Source organism: Bos mutus, chromosome 13, assembly GCF_027580195.1.
Source record: "Bos mutus isolate GX-2022 chromosome 13, NWIPB_WYAK_1.1, whole genome shotgun sequence".
NCBI classification, from domain to species: domain Eukaryota; kingdom Metazoa; phylum Chordata; class Mammalia; order Artiodactyla; family Bovidae; genus Bos; species Bos mutus.
The window spans coordinates 44,362,507-44,382,273 of NC_091629.1; the positions used below are offsets into that span (position 1 = coordinate 44,362,507).

Genomic DNA, 19,767 nt, shown 5'->3' on the forward strand with positions numbered 1-19,767 from the left:
CATAAACTGTGGTATATCCAGACAACAGACTGCTACTTAACAATACATAGGATTGAACTCCTGATACATGCTATAATTTGTACTAATCTCAAAGATGGAATGCAAGAAGTCAGTCTGAAAAAAGGTTACTTACTATATAGTTCCATTTGTATGACATTCTTAAAAAGATAAAACTATAGTCATGTAGAAGAGTAGTTACCAGGAGTTAGAATGGGGGAAGGGTGTGACTACAAAGGGTTAGTACAAGGGATTTTTTTGGTACCCTGGTTCTGATGGTGCTCACAGGAATCTATACCTGTAAAATTCATTGAACTGTGCACTAAAATAAAAAAGTCAATCTTTCCTGTGTCAATTAAAAATTAAAGGAAATTTTTAAAAAGGGAATTTTGACATCTAAAACTTATAGTTAATACATTCAAAGGGGCCATTTAGAATTTAGTCTGTAGCATAATTCCAGATACAATAGTATGGAGCTCACAGAGCATTACATGAAAATCTCTTAACTCAAACTTCAACTAAGAAAGAAAAACTTTGGTTTTAATGTCAAAAATGCTCAGTATACACCATATAAAGAACATTTATTTTAGTTACCTTCACTTGAATTATAGCTGAAAACAACATGTTGAATAAGCATCCATTAATTTTTTCTAATGTTAGTTTTGCTGATACATAAATGACAGCCATAATAATCATTAATAGTAAATAAACAGGTTGCATGAACTATAGACTAAAGCCATATTATATTAGACTCATATAATTTGAGACTAAGAAAAATTTTATAACTCTTCGATTAAGATATTAGATTAAAAGCCAGGGCATTATATAAAACCAAGAGTGATATGCATTATAATCAAATAAATTATTGTTGTGGAGAAATAAGAAAGTGTTAATTATTAATTACTAATATTTATTAAGTTATAAAATTTAATAAATAATCCACTTTATAAAAATCCTTGAAGACATAAAGTATTTTTAAAATGTATCCTAAATACAACATTCAAGCCAAGGAAATGGTAAATGATATGCATTCAAGTCAACTAAGTTAAAAATATTACTTAGCTACAGTTATTTCTGGAAGCATATAGGTTTCTAATTATGCCTATGATTATTCTGAATTTACAAAGAGGAAATATGGGCTCAACCTATCTATCTATGAAATATGAGCTCAACTTATCTATGAAATGGATAAGACCTTCAGCTGCTTCCAGACAGCTTCTGCGTTAAACTGAACAATCTATACAGAAATTCCAATGATGACATAAATCTGCATGTTCTGGATTTCCTTCACATTTTATGGAACATTGGTCCCACTGTAGCTATAATATCTGCATAGGGAGCACTCTGGCTCAGCTCAATAGCCTGATGTTTTTTTAGCATAAGAAAGCTATAAAATTTGGCAGCAGTTTGTTTCCGGTCACTATTTCTGCAGAGCTTCATCAGACTAAAGTACTGCATTCCCATCTTGTTGGATTCCTGGGAAAACAATTATAAAAGAGGAAAGGGAAATAAGATCATTAGGAACAAAGCAGGCTGTGGATGTATAATGAATAATAAATATTGGTATTTTTGATAAGTGACTGAAATTCTTAAATGGAGAAATGCAAATGATTTATTAGGAAACATAAAAAAACAGGTCATTGAGCACAGCTTGGTTCATTGACAAAATACACGCAAAAGAACTCTAAAGTGTTATACAAATTTCAATGTGTTATACAAATGTTAGGTCTATTGATGTTAACATAAATGGCTCCTGGGAAAAGTGCAATTAATTGAGACTTTGAGGCAGAAAAAAGTCCACAGGACCCTGGGAATCTTCAAAAACAATGATTATCAGCCTGTCAGCCTTGTTTTATAGGTACTGCAGGGTGGAGTTAACTAAACAACTCTAGTGTAAGTGTAATGGCAGGGGAATATGACTAAATAAATATCTCCCAGTTTCTTTGCACAGATTAAAAAGACATTGGTTCACTACAGGACACCTGTGAATCTACTTGAAAAACTGACGTACAATGAAGTATTTGATTAGACTGCACTTGGAATCAGATTTCTAGAGAAGGAGTGTTGTGTTTTAGTTAGAAATACTATGGTGAATACTGGCCAGTATCCCTGTGAATATTGTACTAATTTGGTAGCTGTGAAGCATTTTTAAAAAGACCATATACAAAGGTCTTTTTTGTTTGTTTGTTTGCTAGTCCATAACATTTAACTCATGGCTCAGATGGTAAAGAATCTGCCTGTAATGCATGAGACACAGATTCAATCCCTGGCTCTGGAAGATCTCCTGGAGAAGGGAATGACTACCCACTCCAGTATTCTTGCCTGGAGAATTTAATGGAGAGATGAGCCTGGTGGGCTACAGTCCATGGGGTCACAAAGAGTCAGATACAACTGAGCAACCAACACTAACTTTTAAAAAATTGACAAGTTAAATATTTTATCATACTTTAATCTCAACCAAAGGAGTAGCATAGCACAGTGTCAGCAGCCTTTGAGATAGCATGCCAAGCCTTCATTTATTCCCTCTCTTGAGGAGACAAGATGTGGATTGGGTGGTTTTCCCCAGGGAGAGAGCAGGGACAGCCTTGTAAATTTTAAGAACCCTTTTGACAAACACCCTGAGAGGATTATTCTGTTTCCTCCAAGAGCTCCTCTAAAATAAAGGTAAAGAAATGAAGAAGAGAAATACAAAGTGGAAGACTTACCAGACTTAGAGAAAGCTGAAACCTAAATGCCAGCAGAGAGGAGAACCAGCAAAAGGCAAGACAATTTGAGATACAGAACCTAGACCCTGCTTATGGAAAGCATTTAAGGAACTTATTTGGAGAACAAGAATTTTTGAGGAATGTAGTAACCTCTAGACTGAGATGAGCGAACTGCAACATCCAATGGATTTTCAGCCTCTAGCCAGCTCTGCTCACTTTTGACTGGCCAGACCCAATGACTCAAATTGGCATGTACCAATTCCTTAATCAATCTTGTTCCTTCTGTTTCTCATGACTAATAGGGATTTTACACAATTCAGTGGTTTTTGGATACCAATCAAAAAACTCACTAGTTTGTTTAAATTCTGAAGTCAGGGGAGATTCTGTTAGCAACCAAGGACCTCTCAGTTCAGTCCCGAATGGATTTTTCCTCCAACTGCAACTAAAAGCTTCATATCTGTCGTCCTTTCCCTATAGAGTTTATTTATGCCACTAAATGGGTAAATGTATATAGACAGAATTTTACTTTCCTTCTAGATTCTCTAATTGTTTAATATATTTTACAGTGTCTAATATATCACATTGTTAAAGCCATTCATCAATTTACCTTTGCATTTCAAAAATCTGGACATAAGGCCAGCATATACTTATGCTCAGTATTTAATGGTGAAATTTGAGTGTAAGTACAATAAAACATGAAAAATGTGGAAAAAAGGAGCATTTCCAGCAGTGAAAACCTCCCCTATGATACCTCTTGCAAAGGATCACCTTCATCCTTCTCCAAAAAAGGAGAAGAGGAAACATGAGAAGAAGCACATGGTCCAGAGCCCCAGTTCCTACTCTATGGATGTGAAATGCCCAGGATACTATAAAATCACCACCAGCTCTAGCTGTGCACAAACACTAGTGGTTTTGTGTGTTGGCTGCTCCTTGTCCTTGACACCCTACAGGAATAAAAGCAAGGCTTACTGAAGGATGCTGCTTCAGACAGAAGTAGCACCAAAGAATCCAAAATCAAGATGAGTGGGAGACCATCCCAACAAACACATTTGAACAAAACAGAAACAAAATCCCTAAATGAAAGAAAACCTAGGAAAAGATCAGTGATTATAGGCAGCAGTATGTCATAAGCTGGAAATGAAGTGTGAAGTTAAAAACATGAGAATTCCTTAAAAGGCTACTTGAAAACAATTAGACCCTCAGGTTTACCACACCACCTCACAGAACCAGGAGACCATTAGTCCTGAACCCTAGCAGGAGGCAGAAAGTTGTCTTTCTGGAGGTACCAACCATGAGGTTTTAGACCTGGAATACGAGGCACTGTGGATAGTGGAAGAGAAGTGTTACAAACTGGGGGATTAAGGGAAATTCTAATATCTAAGCAGTGAGACTGCCAGCTTCTCCCTTACTCCCTTTTGTTTCCTCAACCATGGACGTCATGCTTATATCTTCTAGATGGTAGATTTGACCATGCAAAAATAGACCATTCCAAGGAAAAAGATTCTATAGATAATGACATCTGTGTGCGTACGTATTGGCGGGGGTGGGGACACCCAAAATTATCTCGCTATGAAGACAACAAGTCTATAAGCCCCACCCATGCTTATATAACCTCCAATCAGCTTTTTGGTGTCTCATTCTTAAATAAAAACCAAAGATCTATTAAACACTTGGATAAAATTTCTAATATCCAAGAGAATTACTAAGGAAACAGACAGTGAGGGCAGTAGGAGAAAGCTATAACCTCTGAAAATTAAGAGAAGACACCATCCACAAAAAATGATTAGGATGCTTTTGAGAGAAAACAGATCAATGGTTGCTGGGGGCTGGGGGAGGGGGACCAGTGGGGGAGATGAGACAAAGGATTATCAAGAAACACAAAGAAACTTCTGGAGATTGTAGATATGTTCACTATCTTGACTGTGGTGAGAGTTTCCATAAATACGTCAAAATTTATCTAACTGTATATTTTAAAATAGGTATGGTTTATTGTTATGTTAATCATACTTCAATAAAACTATTAAATATAAATAAATAGATTGTGAAAGTCACTCGGTAGTATCCAACTCTTTGTGACCCCATGGACTATACAGTCCATGGAATTCTCCAAGCTAGAATACTGGAGTGGGTAGCTGTTCAGATGCTATAAAATAAAATAATTTAAAAATAAAATAGTTAATAATAAAATTATTAATAAAACAAAATAATAACTGAGAAAAAAACTCCTGGAAAACAAAGAAGTTCAATAAAAATGAGGATAAAGCTGAAGAAATCTTCTAGAGCAATAAAGAACTATGGATGTAGGTTCATGACATTGTACAGGGGTCAGGGATCAAGACCATCCCCAAGAAAAAGAAATGCAAAAAGGCAAAATGGTTGTCTGAGGAGGCCTTACAAATAGCTGTGAAAAGAAGACAAGCGAAAGGCAAAGGAGAAAAGGAAAGATAACACCCATTTGAATGCAGAGTTCCAAAGAACAGCAAGGAGAGATAAGAAAGCTTCCTCAGTAATCAATGCAAAGAAATAGAGGAAAACAATAGAATGGGAAAGACTAGAGATCTCTTCAAGAAAATTAGAGATACCAAGGGAACATTTCATGCAAAGATGGGCTCAATAAAGGACAGAAATGGTATGGACCTAACAGAAGCAGAAGATATTAAGAAGAGGTGGCAAGAATACTCAAAAGAACTGTACAAAAAAGATCTTCATGACCCAGATAATCACGATGGTGTGATCATTCACCTAAAGCCAGACATCCTGAAACCCAAAGTCAAGTGAGTCTTAGGAAGCATCTCTAGGAGCAAAGCTAGTGGAGGTGATGGAATTCCAGTTGAGCTATTTCAAATCCTAAAAGATAATGCTGTGAAAGTGCTGCACTCATTACACCAGCAAAGTTGAAAAACTCAGCAGTGGCCACAGGATTAGAAAAGTTCAGTTTTCATTCCAATCCCAAAGAAAGGCAATGCCAAAGAATGCTCAAACTACCGCACAATTGCACTCATCTCACACGCTAGTAAAGTAATGCTCAAAATTCTCCAAGTCAGGCTTCAACAGTACGTGAACCCTGAACTTCCAGATGTTCAAGCTGGTTTTAGAAAAGGCAGAGGAACCAGAGATGAAATTGCCAACATCCGTTGGATCATCGAAAAAGCAAGAGAGTTCCAGAAAAACATTTACTTCTGCTTTACTGGCTATGCCAAAGCCCTTGACTGTGTGGATCACAACAAACTGTGAAAAATTCTTCAAGAGATGGGAATACCAGACCACCTGACCTGCCTCCTGAGAAATCTGTATGCAGGTCAGGAAGCAACAGTTAGAACTGAACATGGAACAACAGACTGGTTCCAAATCAGGAAAGGAGTATGTCAAGGCTGTATATTGTCACTCTGCTTATTTAATTTATATGCAGAGTGCTGCTGCTGCTGCTGCTGCTAAGTCGCTTCAGTCGTGTCTGACTCTATGCGACCCCATAGACAGCAGCCCAGCAGGCTCCCTCGTCCCTGGGATTCTCCAGGCAAGAACACTGGAGTGGGTTGCCATTTCCTTCTCCAATGCATGAAAGTGAAAAGTGAAAGTGAAGTCGCTCAGTCGTGTCAGACTATTAGCGACCCCATAGACTGCAGCCTACCAAGCTCCTCTGTCCATGGGATTTTCCAGGCAAGAGTACTGGAGTGGGGTGCCATTGCCTACATCATGAGAAATGCTGGGCTGGATGAAGCACCAGCTGGAATCAAGATTGCTGGGAGAAATATCAATAACTTCAGATATGCAGATGACACCACCCTTATGGCAGGAAGTGAAGAAGAACTAAAGAGCCTCTTGATGAAAGTGAAAGCTGAGAGAGAAAAAATTGGCTTAAAGCTCAGCATTCAGAAAACGAAGATCATGGCATCTGGTCCCATCACTTCATGGGAAATAGATGGGGAAACAATGAAAGACTTTATTTTCTTGGGCTCCAAAATCACTGCAGATGGTGACTGCAGCCATGAAATTAAAAGATGCTTGATCCTTGGAAGAAAAGTTATGACCAACCTAGACAGCACATTAAAAAGCAGAGACATCACTTTGCCAACAAAGGTCTGTCTAGTCAAAGCTATGGTTTTTCCAGTAGTCATGTATGGATGTGAGAGTTGTACTATAAAGAAAGCTGAGCACCAAGGAACTGATGCTTTTGAACTGTGGTGTTGGAGAAGACTCTTGAGAGTCCCTTGGACTGCAAGAAGATCCAACCAGTCCATTCTGAAGGAGATGAGCCCTGGGATTTCTTTGGAAGGAATGATGCTAAAGCTGAAACTCCAGTACTTTGGCCACCTCATGTGAAGAGTTGACTCATTGGAAAAGACTCTGATGTTGGGAGGGATTGGGGGCAGGATGAGAAGGGCACGACAGAGAATGAGATGGCTGGATGGTATCACTGACTCAATGGACGTGAGTCTGAGTGAACTCCAGGAGTTGGTGATGGACAGGGAGGCCTGGCGTGCTGTGATTCATGGGGTCTCAAAGAGTCGGACACGACTGAGCGACTGAACTGAACTGAACGGCTGAATACTGTGCTGAAGATAGACTGGGGTTGGGGAGATATAACTAAGTTAAATTTTCATTTTCTGTTGAAAGAACTCAGCAGATAAAATGTAAAGCTGAAATATTAGGATAGAGGAGTAAGAACTTGTAATTAGAAGTATAGATATAAATCTAAAAGAAATAGTTCAATTTCCTCTGGAAAGCAGAATTTAGGGATAAGGAGGGGATAGGACAAAAGACTTCTGTGTTTCCCTTTCAGCCTTACAGCATAGTATACTGAACTTTCAAAATTATACGCATGGATGGGGCTTCCTTAATGGCTCAGTGGTAAAGAATTCGCCTGCAGTAGTTTGATTCCTGGGTCAAGAAGATTCCCTGGAGGTGGAAATGGCAACCTACTCCAATATTCTTACCTGGAAAAAAATCCCATGGACAGAGGAGCCTGGCAGGCTACAGTCCATGGGGTTGCAAAGAGTCGGACACGACTGGGTGACTAAGCGTGAATTATTTTGACAAAAATATGTTAAATTTTGAAATTATCTGTTTTGTTCTTAAACTGTTATAAATTTAATTACATATTGAGAATTAGTTGACAGCCTGCTAAACACAAGAATGAGACATAGCATAGATGTCTAGGGACATGCATATGGGTAAGAATTGATTACAGCATATGGGCACCAAAAACAAACTCATACTTAGCCCTGGGTATACAGCTTACAATACATTTCACTATAGAGTAATTTGGCCTCAACAAGAACACAGTGAAAATGGTTTCATTTTTATTAATATCTAGAGGATTGAACTCAACTTTTTATTTTTAAAACTAAAAACAGTGTTGATAAACCCTACCAAGTCTTACCTGCAAACTATGTAACATCTGAAGTATTCTTAGATTCCATCTTTCTGCCTCAATATTTTGTTCATTCCCCCATGACTCCTGTTTGAAAAATTGATAAAATATTTCCTTTAATCAAAATTTATTGACTGTTTACTATCTGCCAACCATAGTGTAGAAAGAAACACAAGACACACAACCGTAACATGGGGTCCTGCCAAATAAGGAGGTTATCATCTGCAGTTGAGAGAATAAGACCAACAAACAGGTACAGCTCAGTTTTTATAGGCTGATATCTATGCTCCCAGGCTATCTTCTGACAAGGGGCTCCAGAGTAGGAGATTCTGCATCTGTATTGGTGATGCATCCCAGGCATTGTACCCTTACTTTTAAAGGTAAAGATGACCACTTTTGGCTAGGACTCTCCCAGCTCTGGTCAATCTGAACTCAGATGACAGGAGTAAACATAAAGTTAGAGAAGAACTGCATTATAAAGATCTTTATTTGAATTTATCTGGTGATATAAAGGTTCTAACAATAACTGATGTTTAGTGAGTTGTGTCCAATTGGGTTAGGAACCTTTCAGATTTCAAGGATGCCTTGTCAAAAAAAAGATCAACACACTGCCTTTCACATTATGTAAATAGATCCAACTTTTCAATCTTCTTTTCAGTTTTTAGTCACTTGCAGAAACACCATAATATTTAAAAATTATAAACTTGAAATCCCTTCACAGGAACTCACTCTAAGTCTCCTTACCAACTAACAACTTACAAACTGAGAACAGAACTGAACATAGGAAAGGTGCTGATAAGTCTGATAAAAAAGCATGCCTATAAAGGGTTTGGGGGTGGGGATGGGCAAGCGGCACAGATCTGACCTATTAATACTTTATAATTTTTCCTATGTTATCTCTGTTATCATGCAACCTAACAGCTTCTGTGTTACCCTTATCACAGCTCCACTGTTTGTCAAGCTTTCACGTATACCTCTGGAGCCCAGACACTTCCTAACAGTGCTTTCAATTTCATCGACTCCAAGATGACTTCAGAAAGCTTCAGAATATCCTATATGATATTTTAAATCATCTAAGGCTAAAGGGACTGCCAAGTCCCCATTCCTGCCAGCTGCACTGGCTTCCTGGTTCTGCCTATACAGCATCCTTTCTTACATGCCAAAGAGACTGATCTGAAAATATGGTCAATATTATTCTGTAGAGTTTTCTAAATTCTTCTAGGTAAAATGTTTATGTTTATTCCTGGTTGATTCTGGGATAAATTAGTTCACCCAATTACTAATGTTGTATTTTATTGTCAAATACACAAAAGCTATTTTTCAAATGTGAAAAGTAACGGCCCAACTCCTTGTTAAAGATCCATGAGACTGCAGTTTCACCTATATTGTACAACTAAACTAACCAGGAAAAGCCTCAGAAAAAATAGTCTGTGCACTTTGCTGAAGTCTGTCTACTTGAGCTATCTGGATACCCTACAGCTGAGTCCATAGTGTGGAAAGCCTAGTTGATTATTAAAACAGCTGAACTTGTGCTGTGTTGTGGTTTTCTTGACCATATGTAAAAATAACCCGTGTCTAGAAGCAAAGAAGAACTGTACAAAAACAAACAAACAAAAAACAGAAGAACTGTACAAAAAAGATCTTCAAGACCCAGATAATCACAATGCTGTGATCACTCACCTAGAGCCAGACATCCTGGAATGTGAAGTCAAGTGGGCCTTAGAAAGCATCACTATGAACAAAGCTAGTGGAGGTGATGGAATTCCAGTTGAGCTCTTTCAAATCCTGAAAGATGATGCTGTGAAAGTGCTGCACTCAGTATGCCAGTAAATTTGGAAAACTCAGCAGTGGCCACAGGACTGGAAAAGGTCAGTTTTCATTCCAATCCCAAACAAAGGCAATGCCAAAGAATGCTCGAACTACCACACAATTGCGCTCATCTCACACGCTAGTAAAGTAATGCTCAAAATTTTCCAAGCCAGGCTTCAGCAATACGTGAACTGTGAACTTCCAGATGTTCAAGCTGGTTTTAGAAAAGGCAGAGGAACCAGAGATCAAATTGCCAACATTTGCTGGATCATGGAAAAAGCAAGAGAGTTCCAGAAAAGCATCTATTTCTGCTTTACTGACTACGCCAAAGCCTTTGACTGTGTAGATCACAATAAACTGTGGGAAAATTCTTAAAGAGATGGGAATACCAGACTATCTGACCTGTCTCTTGAGAAACCTGTATGCAGGTCAGGAAGCAACAGTTAGAACTAAACATGGAACAACAGACTGGTTCCATATAGGAAAAGGAGTACGTCAAGGCTGTATATTGTCACCCTGCTTATTTAACTTATATGCAGAGTACATCATGAGAAATGCTGGGCTGGAAGAAGCACAAGCTGGAATCAAGATTGCTGGGAGAAATATCAATAACCTCAGATATGCAGATGACACCACCCTTATGGCAGAAAGTGAAGAAGAACTCAAAAGCCTCTTGATGAAAGTGAAAGAGGAGAGTGAAAAAGTTGGCTTAAAGCTCAGCATTCAGAAAACAAAGATCATGGCATCTGGTCCCATCACTTCATGGGAAATAGATGGGGAAACAGTGGAAACAGTGTCAGACTTTATTTTTTGGGGCTCCAAAATCACTGCAGATGATGACTGCAGCCATGAAATTAAAAGATGCTTACTTCTTGGAAGGAAAGTTATGACCAACCTAGACAGCATATTTAAAAGCAGAGACGTTACTTTGCAAAACAAAGGTCCGTCTAGTCAAGGCTATGGTTTTTGCAGTGGTCATGTATGGATGTGAGAGTTGGACGGTGAAGAAAGCTGAGCGCCGAAGAATTGATGCTTTTGAACTGTGGTGTTGAAGAAGACTCTTGAGAGTCCCTTGGACTGCAAGAAGATCCAACCAGTCCATCCTAAAGGAGATCAGTCCTGGGTATTCATTGGAAGGACTAATGTTGAAGCTGAAACTCCAATACTTTGGCCACCTCATGCGTCGAGTTGACTCATTAGAAAAGACCCTAATGCTGGGAAGGATTAGGGGCAGGAGGAGAAGGGGACGACAAGAGGATGAGATGGCTGGATGGCATCACCGACTCGATGTACATGGGTTTGGGTAGACTCCAGGAGCTGGTGATGGACAGGGAGGCCTGGCATGCTGTGATTCATGGGGTCACAAAGAGTTGGACACGACTGAGCAACTGAACTGAAGTGAACTGAGAAGCAAAGAGAAAGGTGAAAGTGACTCAGTTGTCTTCTGGCTCAGCTGTTTGGACACTTCAGGTAAAAATTTCAGGTATTTATTCTGTCCTAGATTATCCAGAGAATTCAGTCATATAAAAAAAAAAACAATTTAATAGTCTTGGAACTCATTATACAGATAATTTATCTAAAAACAAACTAATATTAGGCATTACTAGGTGCTTCAATATTATTTACTAAGAAACTTTTTGTCAAAATTTATTACAATCTTAAAAATGCCTTCAGCACTGTAGGACAGGGATTATAGAAAGGTGACAGTAATCTCTGTGGAGTCAGGTGAGTCCGACATTAGCTCAGCGTTTGCTATGGACTTGTGGTCCTCTGTGCAGACCATGCCCTTTGAACTTTGTATTCCTTTACCCGAAGTTTATGCTTTAACCTTCAATCCCATTCTTATTTTATTTCTACAAATGGTGAACAGATAAGAAATACAGTCAGGAATGGGAAATGGTCAGTAAAGACCATTCCCTTTTTCTGATCTCTAGAAGTCAGAACATTTTTTCATTTGAAAAATAAAATTTCAAATGTCTTAAGGCATACCCCATGATACAGCTCTGTTTCTTTAGAGATGTTTTAATAACTTAAAAAAATGACTATCAACATTTTAACCAGGACTACATTTGATAAGCATAAAAATCTCATATCTTTTAAAACATTATTTGAAATTTCAAAATAAATCAAAGAAAGAATAAAAGATCAAAGCAATTCTACATATGCTCTGTCAAGCTAATCATACACATCTTTGTTAAGATCACAAATTTAAACTGTAATTTTAGAAAGTAACATTACAGCTAAAAATAATTTTGGGGTAAATAAGGTGCTAACTGTTTAGGAACAAAGTTTTAAAGAACATCCTCAAGACTATACATCTATTTACCAATTCCATTGGACAATTTTCAATTTCCTGTGCCAAGATGGCATTCATTAAAGATGATTCCTCAGCAGCTGAAGACACCATTTCAACAATATCCTGCTAAAGCAAATTAGGGAAATATAGGTAAGTCATCACAGTAGTAGTAGTCATCACAGGAACAATCTCATTTTGTTAAATGATTTAATCACATGGATGCTCATTTCTAAAACTAGTTGAAAATACTATCTGCATTCTCAAAATATCATTTCTGAAATATCCCAGACTTAAATATTCCTATTTTCTTTATGCCTCCCACACATGAAGAACTTGCATGTTCTGCCCTCATTGCTTTTTTCCTCCTATATCTTATTCCTATATTCTATATTATATCTTATATTCTTATTCCTCCAATATCTTTTTCCCGCCTATTTCTATCACTACCACAGACTTCATATCAAAAGTCTCTGCTGCTGTGCATCTGAGACCATTTCTTTTGAAACAGTCTGTCTTTGCCCTAGTCCCCTACCTTTAATTTCATGCCAGAACCAGGTGGCAGAGGAAGAACTGTAAGCAGAGGGAACGAGAATGGGAGAAGCGATATTAATATCCCTTCTTAGGGCTATGACAGGATTCTTGTCACTGCTGCTGGAGCTGCCAATGGCAAGAGGGAAGAAAAACTGTGTCCACTGGAAGGGAAGTGGAAGAAGAGAAATCCTCCATTCCCCATTGCTCCTTTCTCATCACTATAGAAGCTGCTGGCCCCCTTTTCATCTTCAACCTGTCTCCAAGCTCCATTCCCCAACTGGCATCTATGATGGTGACTAAGTTAAAAGCTTCCTACGGTATAGTTTAATTGACTTTTCACTTTCAGTTCAGTTCAGTTCAGTCACTCAGTCGTGTCTGACTCTTTGTGACCCCATGAATCACAGCACGCCAGGCCTCCCTGTCCATCACCAACTCCCGGAGTTCACTCAGACTCACATCCATTGAGTCAGTGATACCATCCAGCCATCTCATCCTCTGTTGTCCCCTTCTCCTCCTGCCCCCAATCCCTCCCAGCATTAGAGTCTTTTCCAATGAGTCAACTCTTCACATGAGGTGGCCAAAGTACTGGAGTTTCAGCTTTAGCATCATTCCTTCCAAAGAAATCCCAGGGCTCATCTCCTTCAGAATGGACTGGTTGGATCTTCTTGCAGTCCAAGGGACTCTCAAGAGTCTTCTCCAACACCACAGTTCAAAAGCATCAATTCTTCGGCGCTCAGCTTTCTTCACAGTCCAACTCTCACATCCATACATGACCACTGGAAAAACCATAGCCTTGACTAGACAGACCTTTGTTGGCAAAGTAATGTCTCTGCTTTTGAATATGCTATCTAGGTTGGTCATAACTTTCCTTCCAAGGAGTAAGCGTCTTTTAATTTCATGGCTGCAATCACCATCTGCAGTGATTTTGGAGCCCCCCAAAATAAAATCTGACACTGTTTCCCCATCTATTTCCCATGAAGTGATGGGACCAGATGCCATGATCTTCATTTTCTGAATGTTGAGCTTTAAGCCAACTTTTTCACTCTCCACTTTCACTTTCATCAAGAGGCTTTTTAGTTCTTTTTCACTTTCTGCCATAAGGGTGGTGTCATCTGCCTATCTGAGGTTATTGATATTTCTCCTGGCAATCTTGATTCCAGATTGTGCTTCTTTCAGCCCAGCGTTTCTCATGATGTACTCTTTGCATGAGTATAATGGGTTGCATTTGATTCTTTAATATACTTGTTTGTGGAGCCCTATCATGTTTTCCCTTTTAATTTCTGTGAATATTACACATTTTCAGTTCAGTTCAGCTCAGTTGTTCAGTTGTGTCCGACTCTTTGCGACCCCATGAATCACAGCATGCCAGGCCTCCCTGTCCATCACCAATTCCTGGAGTTCACTCAGACTCACGTCCATCAAGTCAGTGATGCCATCCAGCCATCTCATCCTCTTTCTTTAAAGAAAGCTGAGCACTGAAGAATTGATGCTTTAGAACTGTGGTGGTGGAGAAAACTCTTGAGGGTCCCTTGGACTGCAAGAAGATCCAACCAGTCAATCCTAAAGGAAATCAGTCCTCAATATTCATTGGAAGGACCGATGCTGAAGCTGAAACTCCAATACTTTGGCCACCTGATGTGAAGAACTGCCTCCTTGGAGAAGACCCTGATGCTGGGAAAGATTGAAGGCCAGAGGAGAAGGGGACGACAAGAGGATGAGATGGTTGGATGGCATCACCACTCAATGGACATGAGTTTGAGCAAACTCTGGGAGTTCATGATGGACAGGGAAGCCTGGTGTGCTGCAGTCTGTGGGGTCGCAAAGAGTCGGACATGACTGAGTGACTGAACTGAACTGAAAGTGACACTGGGAAAATACTGGAAAGCACATTGTTTAAAACTATGTTTTTAATAACTATGTTTTTCAAATAGAAATTAAAAATAATTTTATTGGTAACGGATCTTTAGATATTCTTTCAGATTCAAGACTGGGCTTCCCTGGTAGCTCAGCTGGTTAAGAATCCACCTACAATGCAGGAGATCCCAGTTCAATTCTTGGGTCAGGAAGATCCCATGGAGAAGGGATAGACTACCCATTCCAGTCTTCTTGGGCTTCCCTGATGGCTCAGCTGGTAAAGAATCTGCCTGCAATGTTGGAGATCTGGGTTTGATCCCTGGGTTGGGAAGATCCCCTGGAGAAGGGAATGGCTACCCACTCTAGTATTCTGACCTGGAGAATTCCATGGACTATATAGTCGATGGGGTCACAAAGAGTCGGACATGAATGAGTGACTTTCACTTTCACTTCAGATTCAAGACCAAGGTAATTCATGGATCTAACACATATTATTCATAGAGATAGGAGGGTGAATTTATGAATAGAAGAAAACATGGGCGTATTTCTTTTTAATAGGTGTATTGTCTAGAGTTTTTAAGAATTCCTTGATATACTGAATGTGAGGCCTTAGCATATGACCAGGTTCACAGATAATAATTTATTCAGTGTACCATGCAAAATACTATTTCAGTATGAAACTACTTATCTTGTGATTTACTATAATATCTTAAACTTCTAGAAAAACTGTTTTGGATGGAAATTACGTATTACCCTGCAGTATTGCTGCATACAAGGAAGATATAGAATAACATAAGATGAAATATAAACTATAAATGTAAGAAGATATACCAGAATCTCAATTTTCTTTCACTATATATGTCAGGAAGATAATATTTTTATGATTCTCTTTGATTAACTTACATCAGAGTTAATGTTTTTATTGGTATTCTCATGAGAACTACATTTTGATCCATCAGTCACTTCCTTCCAAGTTTTAGGTTGACTTAACTCTTGCAGGAAATTTGGCTCTTCCATCATGGAGGTCTCTGAATTGTTAAGGAAGTAAAAAAGATTTCACGAAAGTTTCTTTCAAACTTAAAACTGGAATATGGCTTTTGCAAAAGAAAAGTTTTGACAGACAACTTAGAATCCACGAATTTAAGGATGCACAAGCTTTCTGATAGCACCCCAAGTCTCACATATTTATTTCCCTTTCCCCTCATTTGCCTCTTTATCACCTCTACTGCCATGTTCCATCAACTATCTCCTCCACACTCGCTCCCACACATTCAACTCTCAAGACAACATGGATAATTCAAGCCCATCTTGGTATATTGTTCAGCAGATTTTAATGCCTCCAGGAAGCAGGAGTTCACTCACCACAATAATAAGTTGGTTTTATTATTCCTTTATAATAGTCACAATAATAATTATTAACATTTCATGTCTTTTCTGGGGGATAGAAATGTCTTGTTTCAGGTTAACTGTATTGTTTAAATGCTATTCTTATCAAGTGATTTCTCAGGTTAGTTGTCTTAAACTGATATATTATCCTACTAGATATAAAAATTTTCTTTATCAAAGGCTTGTGAGTACTGCCTATGAGGGTAGGGGAGGTGGGAAAGGGTGAGATTAAGAATAGCCCACATAGTATATACACTTCATCTTTTTAAGGTGGTTTGTTGGACAAAAATTAATTTGCACATAGAAAAATGCAATGCTGATTTAACAATTTCTTTTAAGTTCAAGTATTCTTCTAAGAGCATTTACATTTGGGAATATGGAATTAGGTTCCATCTTTATTTTGAAATGTAAAATCACATTTTTCTTTTTACAACATTCCCTTCAACACCAACAAAATTAGGATGTCTCACCTAATATGTTTTTGCTTCCCATTTCTTCCTTTACTGACTCCTTCTGTATCAATTTTCTTCCAAGTTTAAAGCCAGAGGACACAAAGCATTTTGTAAACAACTGTAAAAATATACACTTTTCCTCATTTTTTGTACAAGTAAAGCAATTCAACAAAATACAAGCACATATGCTAAAAAGTAAAAACTATAATTCATGTACATACATCGAGCAAATTAATTCAAAAGTAAGGGGGTGTTTTTTCACGGGCTTAAATTGTTGCATATATGAATATAAATATGTATTTATTTATCATCAAACATTGCACCCATGTAAAAGTATGGAAGCTGTTACCATTTTCAGTTCAGCATGAGTCAAATCCTGGGCAGCAGTTGACAGAAGTATATCTGCTCCTCCCTTTTGCTTCCACATCATCAATCTTTGGGTAGGAGGTGCAAGTTCCAAAACCATGAGTGTGTCCGTAAAGGAAGTAAGCTGTCTATGCATAATTTTGCTACTGATCTCCTTGACTGGATCTATGAGCAATTTCCTGTTTTTGCCTTTTCTTTTTTCAGCAATATCTAAATATAAGAAATATGTACAAATGTGATAGGTTGTACAGCTCTGTAAAATGATATTCTAGGCACTGCATATCTAAGAAATGTCTAACCCTACAGAGTTGCCTTGGTATAGAAAACCCCGGTAGAAAATTCATTCTACTGAAAATTATCCTTTTAAGGTTTTTGCGCAGCTAGGGTGTCTCAGCAGCCAAGGGTTAACACATTTTGTAAACTGCTTAGGAGGCAGTTGACCTACTAAGTGCACAACTGAAAACTGTGGAGCAGGGAGCACATTGAAAGGGAAGTCACTCAGTTTTGAAGTTTCATAAAATATCTAACTTTGCAAAAAGCAAAGGAGAAAAGGAAAGATATAAGCATCTGAATGCAGAGTTCCAAAGAATAGCAAGGAGAGATAAGAAAGCCCTCCTCAGTGATCAATGCAAATAAATAGAGGGAAACAACAGAATGGGAAAGACTAGAGATCTCTTCAAGAAAATTAGAGATACCAAGGGAACATTTCATGCAAAGATGGGCTCGATAAAGGACAGAAATGGTATGGACCTAACAGAAGCAGAAGATATTAAGAAGAGGTGGCAGGAATACACAGAAGAACTGTACAAAAAAGATCTTCACGACCCAGATAATCACGATGGTGTGATCACTGACCTAGAGCCAGACATCCTGGAATGTGAAGTCAAGTGGGCCTTAGAAAGCATCACTATGAACAAAGCTAGTGGAGGTGATGGAATTCCAGTTGAGCTCTTTCAAATCCTGAAAGATGATGCTGTGAAAGTGCTGTACTCAGTATGCCAGCAAATTTGGAAAACTCAGCAGTGGCCACAGGACTGGAAAAGGTCAGTTTTCATTCCAATCCCAAAGAAAGGCAATGCCAAAGAATGCTTAAGCTACCACACAATTGCACTCATCTCACACGCTAGTGGCAACTCAATCCAGTGTTCTTGCTTGGAGAATCCCAGGGACAGGGGAGCCTGGTGGGCTGCCATCTATGGGGTCGCACAGGGTCGGACACGACTGAAGCAACTTAGCAGCAGCAGCAGCACACGCTAGTAAAGTAATGCTCAAAATTTTCCAAGCCAGGCTTCAGCAATATGTGAACCGTGAACTTCCTGATGTTCAAGCTAGTTTTAGAAAAGGCAGAGGAACCACAGGTCAAATTGCCAACATTTGCTGGATCATCAAAAAAGCAAGAGAGTTCCAGAAAAACATCTATTTCTGCTTTATTGACTATGCCAAAGCCTTTGACTGTGTGGATCACAAGAAACTGTGGAAAATTCTTCAAGAGATGGGAATACCAGACCACCTGACCTGCCTCTTGAGAAACCTATATGCGGGTCAGGAAGCAACAGTTAGAACTAAATATGGAACAACAGACTGGTTCCAAATAGGAAAAGGAGTTCGTCAAGGCTGTATATTGTCACCCTGCTTATTTAACTTATATGCAGAGTACATCATGAGAAACGCTGGGCTGGAAGAAGCACAAGCTGGAATCAAGATTGCCAGGAGAAATATCAATAACCTCAGATATGCAGATGACACCACCCTTATGGCAGAAAGTGAAGAAGAACTCGAAAGCCTCTTGATGAAAGTGAAAGTGGAGAGTGAAAAAGTTGGCTTAAAGCTCAGCATTCAGAAAACGAAGATCATGGCATCTGGTCCCATCACTTCATGGGAAATAGATAGGGAAACAGTGGAAACAGTGTCAGATTTTATTTTCTTGGGTTCCAAAATCACTGCAGATGGTGACTGCAGCCATGAAATTAAAAGATGCTTACTCCTTGGAAGAAAAGTTATGACCAACCCAGATAGCATATTCAAAAGCAGAGACATTACTTTGCCAACAAAGGTCTGTCTAGTCAAGGCTATGGTTTTTCCAGTGGTCATGTATGGATGTGAGAGTTGGACTGTAAAGAAAGTTGAGTGCCAAAGAATTGATGCTTTTGAACTGTGGTGTTGGAGAAGACTCTTGAGAGTCCCTTGGAGATCCAACCAGTCCATTCTGAAGGAGATGAGCCCTGGGATTTCTTTGGAAGGAATGATGCTAAAGCTGAAACTCCAGTACTTTGGCCACCTCATGTGAAGAGTTGACTCATTGGAAAAGACTCTAATGCTGGGAGGGTATTGGGGGCAGGAGGAGAAGGGGACGACAGAGGATGAGATGGCTGGATGGCATCACCAACTCGATGGACGTGAATCTGAGTGAACTCCGGGAATTGGTGATGGACAGGGAGGCCTGGCGTGCTGCGATTCATGGGGTCACAAAGAGTCGGACACGACTAAGTGACTGAACTGAATTAAATTGAAAATATCTAACTAACTAGAAAACTTAAAAAAAAATTACTGATACATTAAATATTTACTTATTTATTTTTCAGGATAACTTTTTGAAACATTAATTTGTATCTGTCCAGTGCATTTTCCCCTCTCCCACTGAAATTCATATGTAAATTCCAAATAGATAGCTAGGGTCATGGGATTTGCTCCTTTAACTAATTTTGCCAGGTGAAAAGCAGAAGTCAAGCTTTTCCTTAGTGAAGATGCAACAGTTGGGGGATGGTTAGATTTCTTGGAAAGGGTGGAAATCTGAGATCAGATGGAGCCAGAAGGAACCTGCTTGCTGATGTGTCTCAGTAAAATCCTAGGAATATGATAAGATTCCAAAGAGGCTGGCTATGTGATGACCACAGAGACTATGCAGGCTGGGACACTGGGTATCACAAGGCGGTATGGCTGATGACCAGAGGTTCCCTTCCACCTACTGCACCCCTCCCAAAACTTGATACTACATGGTTC

The 19,767-nt window shown here is 39.0% G+C and overlaps 1 protein-coding gene and 1 pseudogene across 1 annotated transcript in view; one reads left to right on the plus strand and one right to left on the minus strand.

The window, feature by feature from the left end:
- Positions 1 to 19,767, minus strand: part of RAD21L1 (RAD21 cohesin complex component like 1) — a 49,159-nt gene continuing 29,392 nt past the window's right edge. The window contains exons 10-15 of the mRNA XM_070381521.1: positions 16,751 to 16,977; positions 16,420 to 16,519; positions 15,467 to 15,591; positions 12,209 to 12,301; positions 8,083 to 8,160; positions 1 to 1,473 (exon numbers count right to left, since the gene is read on the minus strand). Coding sequence (XP_070237622.1) covers positions 1,285 to 1,473; positions 8,083 to 8,160; positions 12,209 to 12,301; positions 15,467 to 15,591; positions 16,420 to 16,519; positions 16,751 to 16,977 — 812 coding nt within the window. The 3' untranslated portion in view covers positions 1 to 1,284. The remainder of the gene's footprint in view (positions 1,474 to 8,082; positions 8,161 to 12,208; positions 12,302 to 15,466; positions 15,592 to 16,419; positions 16,520 to 16,750; positions 16,978 to 19,767) is intronic.
- LOC106701018 (small ribosomal subunit protein eS27-like) lies at positions 3,546 to 3,699 on the plus strand (annotated as a pseudogene).